At 39.7% G+C, this 23,058-nt stretch overlaps 1 protein-coding gene across 7 annotated transcripts in view; it reads right to left on the bottom strand.

Moving 5' to 3' along the window:
* The window catches only part of LOC104601656 (transducin family protein / WD-40 repeat family protein), an 87,325-nt gene that overhangs the window by 47,920 nt on the left and 16,347 nt on the right, over positions 1 to 23,058 (bottom strand). For all 7 annotated transcript variants that reach the window (XR_016079498.1, XR_016079500.1, XR_016079501.1 and 4 more), the window contains exon 4: positions 10,416 to 10,516. Coding sequence is in view for 2 of the 7 variants with exons in the window: in XM_010265094.3 (XP_010263396.1) it covers positions 10,416 to 10,516 (101 nt within the window). In the remaining 5 variants the exon portion in view is untranslated. The remainder of the gene's footprint in view (positions 1 to 10,415; positions 10,517 to 23,058) is intronic.

Here is a 23,058-nt window from a genome sequence, read left to right as displayed (position 1 = left end):
CCAATAGTGCTTGGGAACCTTGTGCTGAAATAGTAAAGCTCGAGCTATCTCCAATAAGTGTCTATTTTTGCGCTCAGCAACCCCATTTTGTTGAGGGGTACTAGCACAAGATGACTGGTGTAGCATGCCTGCATCCTCCATGAACAGGTTCAAGGAACTTTCAAAATATTCAGCAGCATTGTCTGAACGAAATTGCTTAATCTTCTTGAGAATTGAGTTTCAATCATTTTACAAAATGCCATGGTTATCCGTGGCACTTCATCACGTCCTTTTAACAAGTAGATCCATGTGCATCGTGAATAGCGATCAATAAAGCTGATAAAGTAACGAAAGCCATCTATAGAAACAAGAGGTGAAGAGCCCCAAACATCAGAATGGACCAAATCAAAAGGAGCTTGAATTCCATTACTAGAAATTAGATAAATATTTCTACATTGTTTTGACAACTGACACACTTCACAAACTAAACTTTGACTTGAAACACCCTTGAATAATTCAGAAAACAACCCTTGCAATGACGAAAAAGGTAAGTGACCTAGCCTAGCATGCCACAAGTGTAACCTAGCTATTGACTCCTCATTATTCCGACTACTGGCAGCAAATGATTGTAAGGTCGAACTGATGTCTACATCAAAATAGTAGAGACCTCCACACTCATGACTGCTCCCAATTGTTCTCTTCGTCAGTCTACCCTGAAAGACACAATGAGTAGGAAAGAAAGTTATGCTACAGTTTAAATTCTTGGTAAGCTTCGAAACATATAAGAGGTTGGAAGTAAGATTGGGAACATGTAGAATAGATTTAAGAGAGAGATCCTTGCTTAGGTCAACCCCCCCTTTCCCAGAGATGGTGGAGAGAGAACCATCAGCAACTCTCATCTTATCTTGGCCAGACATCAAATGATAAGAAGAAAATAAAGAGGACATGTGTGTCATGTGGTCAGTTGCACTGGAATCAATAATCCAAGAAGTAGACTCCATAGAACTAGTTGCACTACAAGCAGAGACAATACCTAATCTGGCAAGAGAGGTGGAAGCAAGGGAATTAGTCCTTAGACGGGTTAAGGCCCGGCTAAGGACCTCTACCTCATCAGCAGTGAAATCCAAGGACCGTGATGTGTGGGAATTAGCAGTCTGTCCCATGGGAGGAAGTGTAAATATAGATGTGTTCTTCGGGCTCTCACCACTGTGACTATCAACAAGGTTCCCACTTGCTATTTGATTCCTCTGAGGCTTCTTGTCTTTCCTTAACGTAGCTGGTTTCAGATGAGGATAAAGAACCCAACAAGTCTCTTTTACATGCCTTTCACCTCCACAATGAGTGCACTTAAGATGCCTCTTGTCTGAATGCTTGCTCCCTTTTTGGTTTGAAGAAATCAAGGTTGAATGTTCAACAGGCTGTATTTGAGTGTCAACTTGCATCTTTTTCCTCCTAACCTCTTCATTCCTTACTAGATAGTAGACATGGTGTAAATCTGGCATTTCATCCCTTCCCAAAATTTGAGACCTTATGCTCTCAGACATTGGGTCTAAGCCAGCCAAGAACTTAAAAGCTCTACCTTCTTCAATTTGTTTATCATACCTCTCCTTGTCTCTTATATTCTCCCAACCAAGAATAAGATGATGATCAAGTTCTTCCCATAGTCCTTCTAGGGTTGCAAAATAAGTTGCAACTGTCATATCTCCTTGTCTCAATGCAGCAATGTCTTGGTTTAGCCTATAGATTCTTGCATTGTTCTTTCTTTGTCCATAAGTTTTAGACACTTCCTCCCAAATCTTAGCAGTAGTGGGAAAGTATTGAACAGTCCTGGCCACTCTTGGAATCATCGAAGCAAGCAGCCAGGACATAATAGTAGCATTTTCCTTACGCCATATTGCGTACTCTACACCACCCTCTTCAGGTTCCTGCTTCTGCCCATCTAAATAACCCGTAAGTTCCCGAGAAGTAATGAAGAGCATGGCTGAAACAGACCATTCTCTGAAGTTATATTCGTCCAACAATACACTGGTGATCTGCAAACTGTGCAGATTTGGGTTTTCTAGATTAGAATACCTCCCACCAGTTCTATTATCCTTAGAAGACACTTCTCCTGATATTGAAGACATCTCCTTCCTCATACAGTGATCACAATTGAAATCTCAGTACAAAGAACACGATTTCAGACTTACCGAAGCTGTTACAAGTCTGAGAACCCCCCGTAACAGGTCTAAAGCACCTCTATAACAGTTCTGAAACCAAGAACAATCCATCCCTGTACTGTGCTGAACACTTCTGGACTAGGCTTTGACTTCTGTTGTCGTAGTTGTAGCCGAGGGCAATACCTCTATGGAACATCTGGTGGTCGAACCTAAACTGTGACCACCTTTACGATCTGTACTAGGACTGTCTAACTCAGTCCTTCCACCTAGATCTGTTCCACACAGATCTCTCTTAGCAGCCGAATGGCTACTACCTACTACAAGGTTTCTATTAGGGCATCAGCTTCTGGAACAAACTCCCCTTGGGCCCGACAACCAAGGGAAACCCTAGATACAGACCTTGTTGTGTTCTACGGTCAGCCCTAGGGTTTCTTCACAGTGGCCGAGATAGGAGAGAGAAAAGAAAAGAAGGAATAGAGAAGTGGAGAAAAGAGGCGGCTGTAACCAGTCAGACCGATTAGTGCTCTGATACCATGTTTGCTGGAGAACAGCAGCCGAAGAAGAAGAAGAAGAAGAAGAAGAAGAAGAAGAAGAAGAAGAAAAGGAGATCTGAGAATGGCGGCTTAGTCTCTTCAGCCGGCCCTAGAATCTTATAAAAGTGTTCACAATGTAATGTTACAAGAAAGGACTAGAATGCCCCTAATTAGTGATGGGACACCTAGACATAAAAAGAATAAAACAAGTTTAGGCCCAATAATTAAGAACTTAAAACATAAATAAGACTAACATAAACACTAAACCAATTGAACCAACAAAAATAATGCTCTTGGTTCCTTCACTACCTACTTTAATTAAGTCAACTGAAACAAAATCATCTCTATTATAACCTTTGTACTACTTAAAGAGGCCACGCACAAGATTGGCCACAGTTGGTTAAGAACAATACCTTCTTATACTATTAGTTTGTAGCCATATATCCTTAGATTGTCAATGAACTTCTCATTAGTAAGAAAGAAATGCAGAATGAACTGAAAACAGAGTCCAGGACAAGGGCAAAAAACAGAGACAAACAGCTGCACCAACCCAACAAAACAAGACTCAAACCCACATAGGGATGAGCATTATTTGTTTAAAACTGTTCAGTTCGGTCATTTCAGGTTTTGTGTATTTTGGTTTTCAGCTTCAATTTTCATAATTGAAACTTCAGTCAACCAAAGAAACCAAATTTCCTTGCATACACAATATAATATTATAATGAAATTCAGTTTGAACTGAAATAACCAAAAAATTTAACTGAAAAATTCAGTCCGGTTTTTTCGGTTTTAGCTACTTCAGTATTTGGTTCAGTTTATTAAGTTTCGATTTATTTGGTTTGGTTTTTAACAAAAGAAACTGAATGCTCACCCCTATGCACATGTGCAAAAGCATACCCCAATATATAGCCTCAGATGTTCCATTTAACATTCCACCAAATTGCTCAACTAATTTTTAGATATAAAAGCAAAAACTAAAAGAAGAGAAAAATTGAAAATACAAAATCCAAGAATAGCAAAAATCTTGTGTATGTTTCAGATCTTTTAAGCCTTTAGGGCAATGTCTGTCTAGACCCTACTCAATTCGATAGGAGAATTTGGATCCCCCATCCAAAAGGTTCATTCTCTTGTGCTTCTTTCTTCAAGTCCCTTTGTTCCCCTTCTGGTCAGAGGTTTTTTCCGGTTAAGGTGGTTTGGTTTAGGCCTGTTCCCCCTAAAGTTATGGTGTTCTGTTGGGAGGTGTTTCTTGGGAAAATCAATACTTTGGACTGATTGCAAAAGAAAAGGCCTTCCATGTGCTTGTCTCCTAACTGGTGTATTCTTTGCAAAGCTAATGGTGAGGATGTTATGGGCCCGGGCATAGGATCTCGTCACAGGTCGGTCCACGGGGAAAACTCCTAGCTTTCCCTTGCCCCTCCCTTTGTTCGCAGACCCTATGGTGGCGAACTAGGGATGATTTGTTCAAGAGATCACCCTAACTCTCCTAAGCTCTTTCTTGATTGAAAACTGAATACCTTTATTTCAATTCCTAGCTCCTTAAATAGGAGATTACAAGAGGGGGTTCCTTATTGTATTCAGCTAGGCTAGGATAATCTATCTCTAACCAAACTCAAATTCCTACTTCTTATGGGAAATAAACTACCTACTTCTAATGGTAACAAAACTCCTACTAAGAACAGGAGATAAGATAAGGATAGATGGGATAAGGGATAAGGTAAGCTGGTGGCGAGTTGGCCAGAGATAAGTGTGGGCCCCTGGTGAGCTGTCGCGTGGGCCCCTCCTCAGTGCTGCTGCCGGCGGCGGCAGTAAGTCTTACCAACGAATGTGTCCATAACAGAGGACTGCTTCCACTTATTAATATCGTGCTCTTTTCCTTCAGCTATTTGGAATTGGATAATTGCTTTGCCTGTTTGAACCTTCTTTCTTTGTGTGGACCACTAAAAGAGGGCGGAGCATGTGGAAATGCATTAGAGCAGCGGCTCTATGGACAATTTAGGAAGAGAGAAAGCAAGAATTTTTCAAGAAAATGAAAGAAGCCTCCTAAACGTTAATGACTGCATTTTCACAAGAACAATACTTTGGTCTTTGGTTGAGAACTGTGGACTCCTCCCAATCCTTTTCCTTCGATGGCCTTTGGAGGAGCTGGTCAGCTGTAGCAGCTTGCTCTTAGGTTAATTGCAGATTGGGTTCCTCCTCCTGAAGGAAGTGTAAAGATGAATTTTGATGGAAGAAATCAGGGTAACCCAGGACCCTCTGGAATAGGACAGGTCATGAGAGATAAGGACTATAACATCTTAGCTCTATTCTCTGGCCCAGTAGGTTTGGGAGACTTTAATAGGGCTGAACTGTTAGCGCAGCCCTACAAGGTATTCAAATTGCAGATCAACTTGGGGTGTAAAATTTAAAACTAGAAGGAGATTCTAAAGTTGTTGTGAGGTGGCTAGTAGATTCAGACTCAGTGGTTTGGTGCTACAGGGACCCTCTAAAGAAAACTAAGTGGCTAACTAGAAGCATGAATAACAGCCTACACTGGGTAGGAAGGTCAGCAAATGCGTTGGCCGATTGTCTTGCCACAAACAAGGGGTTGGGAAAGCTTATACTAAGCTGCTTTGTAATCTTTTCACTACTGTTTTTTCTATAGTTTTCTTTTAAGGAGGTTGGACCTCATGCCTCTCCTTGGGATGCCTGTACTATCTATCATTTCTTGATTAATAAAATCATAATTCAATTATAAAAATAAGAGTAGCAAAAACTAAAATTTGAAATCAGCTTGGAGAGGTACTTTTTTAATCAGGGCCTCTGGGATATGGAGATTCTGTTAGGGCAGAACTACTAGCTGCTGAACAAGGGATGGATTTTGCAAATCAATTGGGAGTAGAGCAACTGATTATTGAAGGGTATTCCAAGGTAGTGATGGGCTGGTTGAAGAACCCCGAGAATGCTGTGTGGTGCTACAAGAATGAAATTAAAAAGTTAAACTTGCTGGTAAGGAATATGTCGATTTTTATACAGTGGGTGGGGAGATCAGCAAATGCTTTGGCTGATGTGCTAGCCAAGCAAGGGGAAAAAAGGGAAGATTTGTACTGGACTCAGTTGTGATTTCTGTTTTTCACTTTTAATTTCCTTGTAATATTTTGGGGGAGGCTGCAGCCTTTTTTTTTTTTGAAGAGAAAATAAAAGATTTCACTAAACAATAAAAAAAATACAATCAAGAACCGTCAAGGTGACACCTCAGAAAACAAGAAAACAAACAACTAATCTACTGTGAACTGATCATCATTACAAGCTTGACTCTCAAAAACATTCAAGAAACACTCCTTCGAATCAGCCTGAATAACTTAAGCGAAATCAAGGAGAACCAGAATCCAATCCACACTAGATTTCCAATCGAAGCCACCAGCACCTCAATGCTCTTTATTTGTCTTTGAACAACCTTCTAATTCTTTCATTCCAAATGATCCAACGAACAGCAAATGGAAAACCTCTGGATCCCAAAGCATAGCCAATCCCCCTGACAACCCAACAGCATTTAACTCCATCCACTCTTGGCTCTCCACTGATCACTCCCCAAATTACTTTCCTCATACCCATATCAAACTTTTCCAATTTTGTTCCCTGCAGCCAAACAAATTCTGGTCTATGTTTTCCAAGTAAATTCCTCACCAGCCCACACCTTTCTGAGGGTTGTTGTATGAGTTTACAGATCAAAATCAGTTCCTGAACTAATAAAATTATTCTTATTCATCAAAAAAAAAATTTGAAAATAGATAAAAAAAAACATAGAAATCAAGGAGAACTTTTAAATGTTTATTCAGTGCCAGTAGGAGAACACCAAGGGCTAAGCATGGAAGAACACCAAAATATTGCAACATAGTAACTGAGAGTGGCTGAAAGGTCAAAATAGACTGGTCATTAGGATATGACAACCAAGTTATTGAGGGCAATCAAAGGTGGTGAAGATTTTTTTTATCAGCATGGTGATGATTGATTTTGATGACAAATAACCTAGGACCTCAGCCAGACGCATCACTAGATTCAGGAAGCTAGAGAACTGATTAACAAATGAACATCTTGTTTAGATGGCTTGCAATACCTGCTAATTCATTAATTAATTCACTAGTAGCAACGGAAAAGGTGCCTAGATTTGATTTGGATTAAGAGCTCTAACCCCCTGGGGTAAAGATTTTTTTCTTTGTACCTTGAGGTTGTTGGACTATAGTGTGGATTTGAAATGGAGAAGGTATTGAAGCCAGATCTTTTTTGTATTGTTTTCTTCATCTTTCCTTTACTGATCAATAAAAACAATGCCAACAACAGCAGCAATAACAACTATAGAAAATCTTTAGAGGACCTACAGTACGCTGCAATTTCTTTGTTCACTTTGGTATTCTTCTTGATCAAAGATGAGTAGAATGTTTTTTTATTTTTTTTCTCTTTCTGGGACAAATATCCCTTTAAATCTTCTAATGTACAAGGGTTAAACCTCATTATTTTGATTACTAAAGCTAACTTGTAGTAATCTTACGTTTTTCAAAAAAATAAAAAAAAAGTCAATAATTAAACTTTTTTCAGTACATTTCTGATAGATAATGCAATTTAATTAAATATCAAGAGTAAAAAAAAGATGCTAAGAAAAAATAGGAAAGAAGCACAATGAAAACTATGTCCACCCCCATAAACAGGATATACAAAGATATCCCAACAATCCAGGATACCCCCCCCCCCACACACACACAGGAAAAAAGAAAGTTCCTCCAGAAAGAAAAAGAACAGCCATCACCAAAATGAGTATAACCTAACAGCACACCTCCTCTAGCCTTCTCCACTCCACAGAATAACCCCCAACTGAAACAACAGCAAGGTACCCAACTGGAAAACTCCGCAACCATACCCAACACAGAGAAGGAGAAGAGAGATGACCCTTCCAATACATGATAAATCAGGAACCTGGTCTACCCACCATTTTAAGACCATGCACAATATATAAGCATACTTAAAATTGGGGCACCAGATTTTTAAGTTCACAAATTTCTATAAAGTGCTGCAATTTATGGATTACCAACAATATAAAATTTTTGTTATGACAGTATTCTAAATATACCCTCTCTCCATGTAGAAAACATAAGATTGACCGAGCCTTGTCCTGTAAAAGAAATGATCTGTCACTCAAATTCTCATTTCCTTGGGGAAGTAGAAAAATTACAACCAAAATGATTAACCTTTAAGTTGGAAAAGCTAATGAGAGACTTTCTATGGGAACCGAGGGAAGAGAAAAAGGACCATAGGGTTGGGTGGGAGGTAGTGAGTAGAGGTAAGAAATATGGTGGTCTTGGCATTGGGAATAACAGCAAGAGGAACTTGGCTCTCTTAGGGAAGTGGTTGTGGAGATTCCCTATTGAGAAAGAGAAATTGTGGGCAAACGATTGTAGCTACTATCCAGGGGTTTGCGGATAATGGTTGGGATACTGGGATTCTGGCTAGGAGCACAAGAGCTTCACCTTGGAAAGCAATTCAGGCTATCTTGCCTCTGTTCTCTCCCTGGATCAGGTATGATTTACATTCAGGTAACATCACCAAATTTTGGGAACAGGTTTAGGTTGGAGATTCCCCTTTGAAAGACAAATTTCCAACTTTATTTGCTATCTCTGCTTTTAAAAGTGAGCCTATTTCCACTTTCCTTGTACTTTCTAACTCAATTTCAGGCTTTGGGTGGAACTTGGGTTTAAGAAGAGCTATTAGAGACAAAGTTGGACAGTATTGGGCATCATTGATGGGATTTTCCTAGACCTCACACAGTTAGATAGTAGAATTTGGACCCCATCACCCTCAAGATCCTTCACTTGTGCCTCCTTTTTTAAGACACTTACTCGACCAGTTGACTTTTCTGGTTTGTCTTTCCCTGTTAAGGAAGTCTAGTGTCAGTCTATCCCTCCAAAGGTTGGGAGTTTTTGTTGGGAAGTGTTTCTGGAAAGAATCAACACAGATGATTTGATTCAAAGAAAGAGACTTAATAGATGTTTATCTACTTATTGGTGTGCTCTCAGTAAGGCTGATGGTGAACCCAGTTACCACTTATTAATTTCTTGTCAAGTTGCAAAAAGTATTTGGGAATGGTTCACATATTTATTTGGGTGCAGTTGAAATCCCCCATGAGAAGAGAAAGCTTAAGTGGCTGACTAAGGACATTGATGTAAAGTGTATTTGGGTAAAAAGAAGTGCCAACTCATTTGCCGATGGATTAGCTAAGCAAGGGGTGCATAGGGATGCTATTTTCTGGACTCATTTATAACTGTTTTTTCTCTCCTTGATTGCTTATTATGAAACCTATGGGAGGTAAGATGTTTTATCTCCCCTAATATGTATTCTAATCTCTTATTTTAATGAAATGCTTCCTGTTATTGATCAAAAAAAAATCTGATTTTGGAGTTTTTTGGGCTTTCTGTTTCTTGCATAGAACATTCATGTACATCCCCCCACCCCTTTTACTTCAATAAAAGTTACCTTTTCTCCACAAAAAATAAAATAAAATAAATGACCGCAAATTCCTCTAATAGACATTTCTGGGCTGGGCAGTAATATAGGAATAGAAAAGCATATGCTCCATTCACAAATCACAAAATGTCACCAAACACAATGAAACCAGATATTTCTGACTCAGCATTTTGATTAGGATCAACCACTCCAGTCCCATTAATCAAGTCGGAAAACCCCAGATCAAAAACAACACCCATAGAAAATGTACTTGTTTCTTCTAATGGCTCTTACCAAGTTGTGAATCTTGGCATGTTTGCAAGGAGAAGAGAAGTAGAACTAATGAGAAAGTTACAATTATACCTCTGATCCAATACTTTACTCTGCTACCATAGTGTATAGTCCCAATTGTTTCTACCAACAATCTTGAAAGAAATAAGATGGCATGCTAGGATTTTTAACCAAAGTTTGACTATGTAGTCTTTAAGAAAATAAGAAAAAAGAACCTCTGAACAAACTTGCCCTAGTGCAACTCCGGGTGACTAGTTCTTTTTTTTATGACAAGTAACAGAATTTTTTGTTAAAGAGTAATAAGAAGATTACAAGGAGTACAAAAAGAAGGAAATAAAAGATCTTATCTCCACAAAGAACAGTTACAACTTAGCCCAAAACATATTAGTCCTCTCCATCAAATCAGCCATGCTATTAGCCACCCTTTGCACCCATTGAATTTTAATATCCATATCCCAGGACAGCCATTTAAACTTTTTGAACTCATTATTATAAGGGAAAATCTCTTAAAGTACTCCTAAGTTTTAGGAAATTGACTTACTCTACCCCTACTGTTTAGAAATTGTCTTAAAATACCCCCAAGTTTTCTGACAATTGACTAGATCCTCCCCCGCCGTTAGAAATAAACAAGTCATTCCCTTTATTTAGAAGCCACATGATCAGCATTTGTGAATCACCTTGAATGATCAAATTGAGAACATTCAGCCCCTTTGCTCTAGATACACCTTCCAAGACTCCACCACTTTATCTTTTAGGGAATCCCCAAAACCAACCATACCAGACATGCGTGACTAGTCCTTCGATTCCCCATTTAGGAACTTGGGGGTATGCCATATGCATCATATTTCTTTCATTAGGAAATCACCCCCCTTTCCCTCTAAAATAATTACCCATATATCAGGAAAAGATATTTTTAGCATGTCATCTCAGATTCTCATATAAAGCAATAAACCTCTAGAAACAAAGCATATAATCAACAAACCTGATGAGCACGTTTAAAAACGCCAATGTCTTTTCCATATGCAGCAAATGTGTAGTCACGATAGGATGCAAGAGCTCGGATCTTCTTTGGCAATGAAGGTCCTTCATTGAAAATTTTCCACATCAAAATAAATGTTAGTCTACCAAACAAAAATAAAACTCATCCAAAACAAATGAATTAACTGGCAATGCTAATCCAATCTGTTAAATATTACAATCAGATTCACAACCTCTTGTTGTATCTTTCCCTTCAAATTTAATGAATCAATTTTTATGTTCCTGATAAAAAAAAATATTGCAATCATATTGAGAAGGATTGTCCTAGGAACTGTAAGTTTACATGAGTGCTAAACTACACAGGATAGGTCCCCCCCTCCCCTTTTGGGAGATAAATAAAGAAGAAAATATTAGAAAACAACCAGCAGATAATACAGCATTGACAAGGCATCACCCAAAAAACCCAACCCACCCCAACTTCCAGACAAACCCTCAAACAAAACAAAAAATATTAAACTCAAAAACCTGCCACAACCAATCCTGAATTCAAAGCCAGAATCCCTATTTATAGCTTATCTCCCTGCTTATCAAAAATCAAACTATCAGATACCTAACCCCAAACCCTTCACATGCAGAGAGCTCACACCCTTCCTTTAAAACCCTCATCAGTAGGAATCAGAACTTATTTCCATTCACAGTTTTCCTCGTCTTCTTTACCCTTTTAATCATACCAACTCCAAAAAGGTCACCCCTTAGTCTAGCAAAAATCTTTCAAACTGCCACATTCGGTTTTTATTCTGGTGCTTAAATCTCCTCACTGCATTAGGAAGAGTCATATTATTTTTCTTCTCCTCCCCCCCCCCCAATTATCATTAATCCTTTCCAACTCTCTAACTGTGTTCTTCTCAAATACTTGTTATGTTGTAACTCCCTCTCCATTCTCCATTTCACTGATAGAAACACAAGCCTTCAGAAGATGGAAAATCCTTCCCATTCCTCAATGTAATTCCACTGTCGCTTCTTCCACTTCCTTGAAGGCATTCCTCGCAAATTCCTCTCCACCTAAGAAAAACAGACACAAAATTTTATTTACCTCCACCTCTTTGTTGATGACCATCTCGAAGTCAGCTTTTTTTTTCCAATTTCATCATTTCATCCAACAGAATCTCTCCTTCTTCACCTTCCACTTCCTCATGACCTCATCACAATCTTTCTCAATAGGTTTTGTTCTGTAGACTCTTTTTCTCTGGTAGATCCTCATATCCTTCACTCCAAACTCATTTGTTTTTTTTTATTGCAAAACGGTAACTTCATTAATACAACTTAAGAATAACTCTCCAGAGTTAAGTACAGCTGTCAACCCCTAAACAGGGGTTGAGCCCCCAGTAATCTATCTTACAAAACTGCCCAAAACATTCTCTCCCTCAGTCCCTTGTTTAGCCAACGTGTCAACTAAACAACTAGCTGATCTCCATGTCCATTTGAAGCATGCACCGATCTCCCTTGTTGTGTTGAAGATTTACCTTATGGGCTGTTTATAAATCTAGGCTCCCAACTTACCAGATTGCAGCAACTCAATCAACAATTTAGAGTCTCCCTCTATCTCAATTTGGTGTAACCCCAATTGTTTGGCATATCTTACACCTTGAAGCAAGGCCATCACCTCCGCTCTCAATGAGTCCCCAACTCCTATTGGTCCTGAAAACATAGCCACAATTCTGCCATTTTCATCTCTGAATACTCCTCCTATACCTGAATGGCCCGAGTTACCTATAGAACTCCCGTCGAAGTTCAATTTCACTCTTTGTTGTGTTGGTGGGGACCACAATTCCTGCACAATAGGTTTTATGGAAGTTGTAGATGCCACCACTTCCCAATCCCTGTAAATGTCTTCAGCTGAGAAGTCTTTAAACAAATCCAAAGTTTTCAATCATTGAACAGTCATAATGATTATCCTTTCTACAATTGCCTCCTTGGATTTCTCCACTCCTTTAAAGATTCTATTGTTCCTTTCTTCCCAAACTGACCATAAGATAGCTCCTCTTGTGGCTCTCCACGTTATTCTTCAACGTCTCTTCGGTTTCCTGAAAAAGCTTGGGTCAAAAAGGCTTGCCACATCTGGGGGAGGTGTCCACCTGCAACCAAAGATAGAAGAGAACCAGGCCTAAATAAAGCACACAAATGGACAAGAAATTAATAGGGGTGTGATTGTCTCACCAAAGCCCAAGCAGAGGCTACAAACATGGGGTGATAGGCATACATTTGGCCTTTTTCTCTGCAACATATCTAGAGTATCAATTTTTTGGAGAACCACCTCACAACAAAAAGCCCGAATTTTTGGGGGTACAGGCTAACACCAAATCTCCTTTGAAGGAAAGCTCCTTGCAGGGTTTGATGAATGAAAGAGGACATCAAAGGAGGAACAAGTGAACATGCCAAATGGGGAAGGTTTCCAAATTCTACTGTCCAAACAAGATTGATCCAGGTAGGCTGACCTAAGAGTTATCAGTAAAAACTGAAGATATCACTTTTCTTTTATTTTCTGATAGTGAATAAATAGAAGGGAACCTTTCACTAAGGGGAACGTCTCCAACCCAAACATCTTCCCAAAACAACACTTTATTTCCTGCACAAGCATCAAATTTGACGTAAGGAGGTAATGAAGGTAAAATACCATGAATAGCTTTCTAGGGAGAGCATCGATAAGCCCTGGGTCAACTCCTGCATCCCAACCATTGTCCACCAATCCATGAATGCTAATAATCACTCTATGCCAAAGTCTATCCTATTCCAACGGCAATATCCATAACCATTTCCCCAATAATGTTGTGTTTCTTAGCCTATGATTTCCTATTCCTAGGCCCCCTTCATCTCTACTTCTAGAAATCACCTCCCACTTCACTAGGTGGTCTCTTTTGGTGTCTCCCGGTTCCTAAAGGAAGTTCCTCATAATCTTCTCTAGCTGGTCTGCCACTTTCACCGGTATCCTAAAGGTAGATAGGAATTACACTGGTAAGTTAGCCGAAGTTGACTTTATTAGGGTTATCCTACCTCCCAAAGAAATGTAGTTTCTCTTCCAATTCGCAAGTCTCTTCGTAAATCTCTCAATCACTGGATACTAGAAGCTATCTATATTAGGATTTCCTCCCAATGGTAGTCTCAAATATTGTAATGGCCAATCCCCTACTTCACACCCCAATAGTCCAGCTAGCCGAATCACCTCTTCACTCCCTAAAGTTACTCCTACCACACAACTCTTGCCCCAATTAATCTTAAGGTTGGAGATCCTCTCAAATTTATGGACTATCCTTTTTAGGTTCATAAGCTCTTCTGTTTTCCCTTCACAAAACAAAATAAAATCATCTGCAAATTGTAGGTGTGTAACCACCACTTCATCCCTTCCAATTCTCTAGCCTCTAACCATATTGTTGGCATCTGCACTTATGATCAACTCACTCAACACATCAGTTACCAGAGTAAAAAAGGAAGGGGGATAGAGGACCTCCTTGTCTAAGGCCCCTTTTGGCAGGAAAAAAAAACTCTTGCTACTCCATTTACCAGAATTGAAAAATGACATGAAGAAATGCAACCCTTCACCCATTTACACCCTCTCTCTCCGAAACCCCTACACAAGAATTTCCAACAAAAACTTCCAATCCACCATGTCGTAAGCTTTCTCTAAGTCTAACTTGCAAACCAGTTCCTTTTGCTTTTTCCTTCTTCTAAACTCTACACATTCATTGGCAATGAGAATTTGATCCATTATTTGTCTCCCAAACACAAAAGCCCCTTGATTTGGAGAAATCATCGAGGGAAGAACATATTTTATTCTTAGGGATAACACCTTGGAAATGATTTTGTACGTGCTTCCTATCAAACTTATGGGCCTAAAATCCTTCGGCTAGATTGCATCTACTTTCTTTGGCATCAAAGCGATGAAAGTTGCATTTGCACCTAAGTTAAATTTGCCCCTCTCATAGAACTCATCAAAAACCTCCATCAAGTCACCCCCAATTATTTCCCAACAATCTTGATAGAAAGCCATTGCAAAACCATCAGGTCCTGGGGCTTTAGATCTCTCCATCGAGAAGACTGCATTTTTCACTTCCTGAACCTCAAATTTACTTTCCAAGGAATCCAACAACTCTCTATTTCCAACCCTCCAGTCTAGGCCCTCTAAGTTTTCTCTTGACCTCCTTGGATCCTCATAAAGTCTTTTGAAGTGATTCACAAAGGCTTGGGCTATGTCCTCATCTCTTGTCAATACTTGCCCATTCCATTCCAATTTCAACGCTGAGTTTTTCATCTTTCTCCCATTTGCCAACATATGGAAAAAACTAGTATTGTTATCCCCTTCCCTGAGCCATTGACATCTAGATTTTTGTCTCCACATAACCTCCTCTTTTCTTAGAATGTCTTCCAGATCCTTTTTCAACCCCCAGCTTTCTTTCCTCTCTTCTGAACTCAAACTTCTCTAAGCTTCCTCACCATCTATCTCCTCTATTCTATTAAGAATTTCTTGTTTTCTTTCTTCAATATTTCCAAAACTCTCTTTATTCCACATCTTAATTCTTGCTTTCAACAATTGCAATTTATAATAGAATCTATAACCCTTCCATTTGAAATCCACTTGATCTTCCTCCCACCACTCCTTCACCTTTGGAAAGAATTCAGGATGCAAAAGTCACATGTTCTCAAATCTAAAAGGGCAGGGGCCACCCCCTATCCTCTCTTGGGTCAAACTTATTGGGCAGTGGTCTGAAACAGGTCTTGGTAGTGTTGTAACTACTAATCCCTACCAAGCCACTTCCCGATCAGTTGTGAATAGGAATCTAACTTATAGCAAGTGGAGCCTCTTAAAAATTTGACCAAGTATAATTTTCCCTCTGAATAGGTAAATCCCGCAACTCAAAGGTCTCTATGAAGAGGTTAAACTTCCTCATACTCGTTGTAACCCAGTGATTTGGGTTGTTTGATTCACTCAAAAAACTTATGACATTAAAATCTCCTCCCATAGACCTCTCACTACTTATAACTCCTCCCAAAGTCCCTCTCTTTCCTTACAAGAGGTGGGTCCATACACATTATTTAAAACCCACTCCTAGTCATCCATCCTCCTCTTCAACTTAATGGACAGTGAATACTTCCCAATTAACTCCTCAGTACACTCCATCTCTGCATTTTTCCACAAAGTTACAATTCCCCCTGAATCTCCCCAAGATTGTGTGTATGCCCAACTTATGTCTCTCACTGACCATATACTTCTTACCCAATTCCTATCTAACTCAAACAACTTAGATTCTTGAATCAACACAATATTTGGTTTTTCTCTTCTCAACAGATCTCTAATCATTCCTCCTTTTCTTGAGCTTCCTAACCCTCTTAAATTCCAGCTTATGAATTTCACGGAGACTACGACAACTTAAACAAACTAACCACTCATCACTTCTTCTTCTCCTTTTTTCCAACACTCCCTTTATCATAATCCACCTTACATTTTAGCCTTTCCACCTCACTTAATTTTTCTTTCTCTGCTTTTTTACACCAACTCCTTTAGATCTAGGATCCTCTAGCTTCTCTTTCCCCTCTTTCGTTCTATTGGGAACCTTTTTCTTTGTTTTCCCCTTTTATTTTTTTGAGCCAGCTTCTGCATTTAATCTGCCACCACCCTTTACTTCCTCTTCAACAATAGGATTAGGAGTGTCACCCTTCTCATCCTTTTCAATCTGTTCATCCATCTCTTCCTCCACCTGAATTCTAAACAATTGCATAATCAGCTCCCAAATTCTATCCCTGATTTCCATGTCTACAATTTCTGCAAACAAATCTCCAATCACCTCTGTTTCCTGCATTTGATCATTCTAATTGGCAAACTACAAGGTTGGATTAGTCTCCTCTGTAGGCACAACATACACAAGAATAGAAGAAACATTAATAGCAACAAAAAACGGGTTCAAAAGAGACTTTTGTAAACAGGTAGGATTTACCGGAGGATTTGGCGACCCCTTAAACCAACCATTGGGCTAAAGTGAGAGGTGTTACCTTCAGAACCACCCTCTAGATAGTTAGCCATGGGAACAGGGCAGTTTGTAGCTCTACTAAGAGGTTCTGGGTTGACTTTACAGCCCCTACCAATATCCTGTATTTGGTCTTGTTCTGAACACAGATCTCCGCTATTCTTTGTCTTAGATTTTACTTCCCCCAAAGTGGTGCCTAATCTTCCTTCCCCTTTGTCAGGCTGGACTGAGAGTCTAGGAAGTGTAGTAGAGAGATCGTCATCAAACAGTAGTCTCAAGCCATCTTCCGCTTCTTCCCCAAGTCGAGAGTGGCACTTACTTTGAACACTTCCAAGGCTAAAACGTTCAGTGTTCTCTCCTACCATACTGTCCTCTAAACTTATCCACCCTGAATTTAATGTTTCATCCCTGTTCTTTGTTCTATTGTACCTTGGATTTAGCTTCTATTGTACCTAATCTTCCTTCCCCTTTGTCAGGCTGGACTGAGAGTCTAGGAAGTGTAGTAGAGAGATCGTCATCAAACAGTAGTCTCAAGCCATCTTCCATTTCTTCCCCAAGTCGAGAGTGACACTTACTTTGAACACTTCCAAGGCTAAAACCTTCAGAGTTCTCTCCTACCGTACTGTCCTCTAAACTTATCCACCCTGAATTAAATGTTTCATCCCTGTTCTTTGTTCTATTGTACCTTGGATTTAGCTTCTCTGGACTGGTAGAGTAGGAAACCAGTCTCGGCACCCAAGCAAGCCCCAAACTGGAACTTCTCGTCAAGCCTTCTGCTGGAGAATTGAGTTTAGAGGAAGAAAACACTGCTGCAACCTCAGTTTGGGACGATGATACACCCAAACAATGGTCCCCCAATTTTTTTATGAATGAATATAATTTATTAAAACAGAAATATGAGGCAATACAGTAGAGCCAAGAGGAGGCACGAGTTGTTACCTCTTTTAACAAATATTACATCAAACTAAAGCAGAATTGACCAGAATTAACCAGAACTAAAATTACAAAGCAGCCCAAAATAAATGTTCCCTTGAGGCCCCTTGCTTAGCTAACCCATCCGCTAAGGCATTTGCTGATCTTCCCACAAAGGTAACAGCCATGTCTTTGGTGATCCAGTTGACTTTCCTTAGCATATCTCTATGTCGCCACATAGCTGAAGCTGGTTCTGTCAGTCATCTCACAACAATCTCAGAGTCCCCTTCAACTACCAAGTGCTGGACTCCTAACTGTTTTGCAATCTGAACACCTTGTACTACCGCTAATAACTCAGCTCTATTGGAGTTTCCTATTCCCACGGGGCCTGAAAACAATGCTAATATTTTGCTTTCATTATCTCTCAGCACCCCTCCTATCCCGGAAGGGCCTGGGTTTCCTTGGCTGCTTCCATCAAAATTCAGCTTTACCCATCCTTCAGGTGGAGGCATCCACACAACAGAATTCCTGTCCTTCCTTGCATGGCTGTTAGCCACCGCTAACCAATTTCTCCAAAAATCATCAAAGGAGAACGTATAAAATAGGTCCATAGTTCTCAACCAATGAATGGCCCTAGTTAATATACAGTCCTCAACAGCTTGAGTGCTTCTTTCCTCCTCCTTAAATACCCTTTCATTCCTTTCTTCCCATATTGTCCACAAGGTGGCTGCTCTAATACATCTCCACATTATTTTTCCTTTTTTTGTAGGCCACACAAAAAATGAAGGATCGAATAGCTGACTTAAATCTGTGGACAGATTCCACCTGCACCCAAACAAAGAGAAAATCCAACTCCAAATACACTAGGAAAGGAACAAGATACAAGTAAGTGAGAGCAGTCCTCACCACTAGCCCTGCAAAGTACACACCAGTTAGGGGACAAACACAAAGAAGGCCTTTTCTTCTGCAAACAGTCCAGGGTATTAATTTTCAACCTCTTGTTGTAGTCACATGATCACTTAAGTGATCACATGACTTCCTTTTTAATGGGCCATGCCTATTTGGTCCAACAGCCCCATTTTCTTCCATTTGAGTCAAATTTAATGGGCCAGGCCTAATCAGCCCAGCAGCCCCCCCATTCTCTACTAGAGTCACGTGTCTATTTAGTTTTTTCTCGTGACTGGGCCAAGCCATTCGAAGGCCCACCAAGAGTTACTTCTCTCCCATTTGTCCCCACCCACGGCCATTTGTTTGAATTTGAAGCTGCCACGCCTCCACCTTTTGAATTCATTAAAGCATGAGCGAAGGTTTTACACCTACTTGTTGAAACTCTAACCTGCTGCTTCGAATTACCACACTGAGAGATAGCTTGGTTTACACCTTTCCAATTCTCAGTCTTCTCAGTTTCCTTATTCATGTAACTTCCTAATTTTCTCTGTTCTCCTCTCCTTCCAAGGTTTCCTCAAGACCAGGTTTTGGCCACGTCAGCTTCATCTTCTCCAGTCCTTCCTTCCACCATTGAGCTTCCACAGGGGAGGCTATCCAAGCTTTGAACATTTGACCGTCTGAGAAAACATCTACAGAACGTGGGATGAGTTCTGGCTTCACTCCATTCACCTCCATAAGCACAACTCGGAGATCTGAGGCATCCACAGTCGAGAGTTCCCCACCAGACAACCTTGCAATTCTGTATAAATCTCATCCGACCATAGATGATAAGGCAGCCCCAGAATTCTCATCTCAATGCTATCTGTTGGGTTTACAGTTTTCTCATTACAACTTGGGGACCATCTTCCTACCAGTGCCATTCCTTGCTTTGTTACTGCCAACACAGCTTCAAAGTCCGGCCAGGGATTTCTACAAGAAATCACAGTCTTCTGCCCATCAATAGGAATAATCTGCAGCATTTCTGATAGCTTCAAAATTTGTTGAATCTCTTCACCCAGGGTTTTCCAATCCGTAACATCCTTACTCATGGATAATACTAATTTGTTCTCCCACTCTGTTTTGGCTTTATTGATCCACAATCTCATTGACCCTAATCTTGCATCAATCTGAACATCCTTATCTGTATTGGTTCCCTTATTTTGTGTTTCCTTCCAGTCTGTTAGTTCCATCTTCTCTTCAAGATTCTTCTGACCCTCTTCCTTTCTGATTGGAGACCTTCGTCTTTCATATAACACCAGAAAATCCTGCATTGCTTGTATTAGTTTATCCCAACCAGATGCTTCTCTCCCTTCAGGGAAGCAAGTGAACTGTTTCAGACCCTCTCCATAATATTTGTATATACCCACAAATCTTCCTTTTTTGTTTTCTCTTCTTTCAGCAGAATACCTTCTTCCCTCTTCCACAAGACTACACTTCCATTCTATTGTTCTCAAAGTTCTCTTCACTCCCTCCAGGAATCCCTGAAACCAGGATATAGCTTTCTCTTCAAGAATCAGCGAAGCTTTTCTCAACTCCACTACCTTCAGGGCCACTCCTCTTCTTGTCCAAACTTCTTCCAAGACAACCGTTTTTGCCTCAATCTTCAGAATTCTTCTCCATCTCCTTGCTGGTGCAAACTCCACCCTTCCAGATTTGAAGGTATAATCTTCAGAACTCTTCCACACCATCAAGCTCCCTTTTCCCCTTGCTCTCAACTATATTTTCTTGTCATCAAGTTCCTTGTTATTGCCTGTGTCAATGTTGTCAATTGAATCTCAACTCCAACAACCATTTTCAACTACTAACCACTTCAAAACTACAACAATCCAATTCTGGTGTTTATGGAAGGAAAGGAATGTTTTTGTGTTGCTTTTGATAGATCTCAAAGGCCTTTGGTAATTGGGGATAGAATTTGGTATCCCAATATCAAAATTAATTCTAAAACTTCAGTTGAGAATGGAAAATAAAGTGCATGGAGCTATCAACTTACTTCATTTACATGTGCATCCCTCAGCATATCAATCTGCGATTATTAACTTGTAAACTTCCAAGGCTGGAAATCGTGAACACCCAACTTGCATGATTCCAGTAAAGGAACACTTGAAATGGGAGTGCAGGGAAGCCTGAAGACAAGGATGGAACTGGAGGCATTGAAAGTGTGTCTTCTTGCAGCCTTGACAGCAATTATGGGGATAGAGAATCAGATAGATCAGAGAAGAGCACAAATCTGCTGGTTTCCAAACTCATTTGTTTCCTCCCTGTCATTTGTTTCTATGTCAGGTGACTGGTCCCAATCTCCTTACACCAAATTCCTTCCTCCTGAACATTGATCGGGACAACTCCAGTTACTTCATTCTCCACATTCATCTTCTGGACATTCCTCGAAATGGAACATGAAGGACCAACATCATCATCCCTCAACCCCCCAATCTTTTCCAGAAATTGCACTCGACCCATGTGTATCTTCCCCATTCAACCAAGCTCCTTTCCTGGTTCACCCTCCTGATTTCTTCTCCCTTCGCCTGGTTCAACTGCACTATATTTCCGTTCTGCCCTTACTACCTGTGGCCCCCACCTTTCATGTGAAGAGGCACCCATCTTGACGGTTTATGCAAAAGTTTTAATACCCACCGTTCCATTTCTATTTTCGAAATGGCTTAAGTTATTCTCCTTTTTCAAAGTCACCTCCCCATCTTCACTCGTTCGATCCGTTTCATCTTCCCTAGGACCTCGAGCCTTGACAATCTTACCTTTCTCCAATCTCTCTCCTCCATGTGTTCTCCATTCCTCCAAAATTCCATCTTCTTAAACCTTGGAGCATCTGTTCCATAGAAACGCTAATACTTCCAGAAGAATCCAAACCTTGAACCAGTGACCATCTACAAGCAAGTCCCAAGCTCGAGGAACATCATCCGTTTTTATTCCCATAATCCTAATTCTCACAGCATGGAAATTTGTTGATTAAAAGCAACAAGAACTCCCCCCCCCCAAATGACTATACCAAGCTCTCAAAAACGTTTTCATTCCAAAGGTTGAAAGGAAGCCCCACCAGATGAAGATCAAAGCTTCCATCCAAGAAAGCCTTCTGGTTGCAGGACATAATCCATGCCTCCACCCTCACCAAACCCTATATTGTTTCCATCATCTCCACTGTAGATAAATCTTTCCTTCTTTTGCCAAGGATAGGTCCCCTTTTTCATTTGATGTTATTAAAGAATTAGTTCAAGAGGACACACAGATAGATATGTACAAAAAGAACCTTAGAAAGTTGGTTTGCCTCTTGGCAATATATAAAGAGAGATTTCATAAAAAGAACAAATGTAGTTTCAAGTGAAAGGGTGTAACGGGAGTATACAAAATACACTTCGAAGCCCCAGCTATCAATAGCAAACGATTATGTAGGCATAGAGCAATTGTATTCAAAAAATCCCATCCAGTCTGAACTTAGCAAGGCAATCAGAAATTAAGCTCCCACGGATTCATCTAATCTGAACTGGGAGAAAGAGGATTTTCCCAATCTCATTCAGGTAATGATCAAGCTACCTAATCTCATTTGATGCCAGATCAATGATTTGGACTCTTTCCAATTCTTTTCCTTTGATGATCTTTGGAGGAATTAGTCAACTGTGGCAATTAGCTCTTCCAGGAAGGATTGTGTTACCATAGAGTGGGTCCCTCCCTCCTGAAGGAAGCATAAAGCTGAACTTAGATGGAAGTAATCAGGGTAATCTAGGCCCTCTGGTATAGGAGGGATGTTGAGAGATAAGGATAGCAACATTTTATCCTTGTTCTCTGGCCCAGTTGGATTAGAAGACTCTAATAGGGATGAATTATTAATGGCTATACAAGGTATTCAGATTGCAATGAACTTGGTGTGGAGAATCTACTAATTAGTTAAATATTGATCAAAAAAATCTACTAATTAAAGGAGACTCTAGAGTCATTGTGGGGTGGTTGGAAGATCCAGACTCAGTAGTATGGTGCTACAGGGACTTCTTAAAGAAAGTTAGTGTTTAAAGTTGTTTAAGGTGAAGCCTAAAAACAAAGGAAGAAGAAGAGAAGAAGAAATGCTATGAAGGTGTGTCTTGACCAGAGACTAAAAATTTATAATGTTGCTGAAAGTACAAGTTTGCCCTTACTTGGGTGCCCAAAACAAAGAGGAAATTAAAAAAAACAATAAAGTCCTTTCATCATATTGCATATTCTCAACTAGGAGTGTAAATGGTATTCGAAAATTCGAATTGGAATTCGAGATTCGACATAATCGAAACGAATTCGGATTATTCGAATGTCATTGGCAATCAAATTCGAATGAAGTGTTTTTACCGATTAATTAATCGAATCGAATTCAAAAAGGAGTCGATCTGATTCGATAAATATTCGATTCGATAATATATATTATACGTATATATCAATATTAGTGATACAATTATATTCATATTAAATAAATATATTAATATATTATTTTGTTGGAGTACAATGAACGATGACTTTTGAAATTTTCTTTTATAATATTATTTTAATAATAAAGAATTGAATGAAGAAAGAGACACTATGATTATTTTCGATCAAATAAAGTAATATTTTAATAATATTTGAATAATAAAAAGTTGAACGGATACAGATGTCATGATGATTTTTGGAACAAACAAAATTAGAGAGAATTTGGGGACAGATTTGTGCTTTCCTTGAGGAGTATAGGCAAAAAGAGGAATCTTTGGAGGAAAATCAAGGAATTGCGGAAGGGCGGAACATAACAAAAGCAGTCTTAAGTAGATCTGGAACAATAAA

Source organism: Nelumbo nucifera, chromosome 8 (assembly GCF_055504915.1).
Source record: "Nelumbo nucifera cultivar China Antique chromosome 8, China Antique-T2T, whole genome shotgun sequence".
In the NCBI taxonomy this organism is placed as follows: domain Eukaryota; kingdom Viridiplantae; phylum Streptophyta; class Magnoliopsida; order Proteales; family Nelumbonaceae; genus Nelumbo; species Nelumbo nucifera.
Note: the sequence above shows the minus strand (reverse complement) of the source record. Positions and strands in the feature narration are given on the sequence as shown.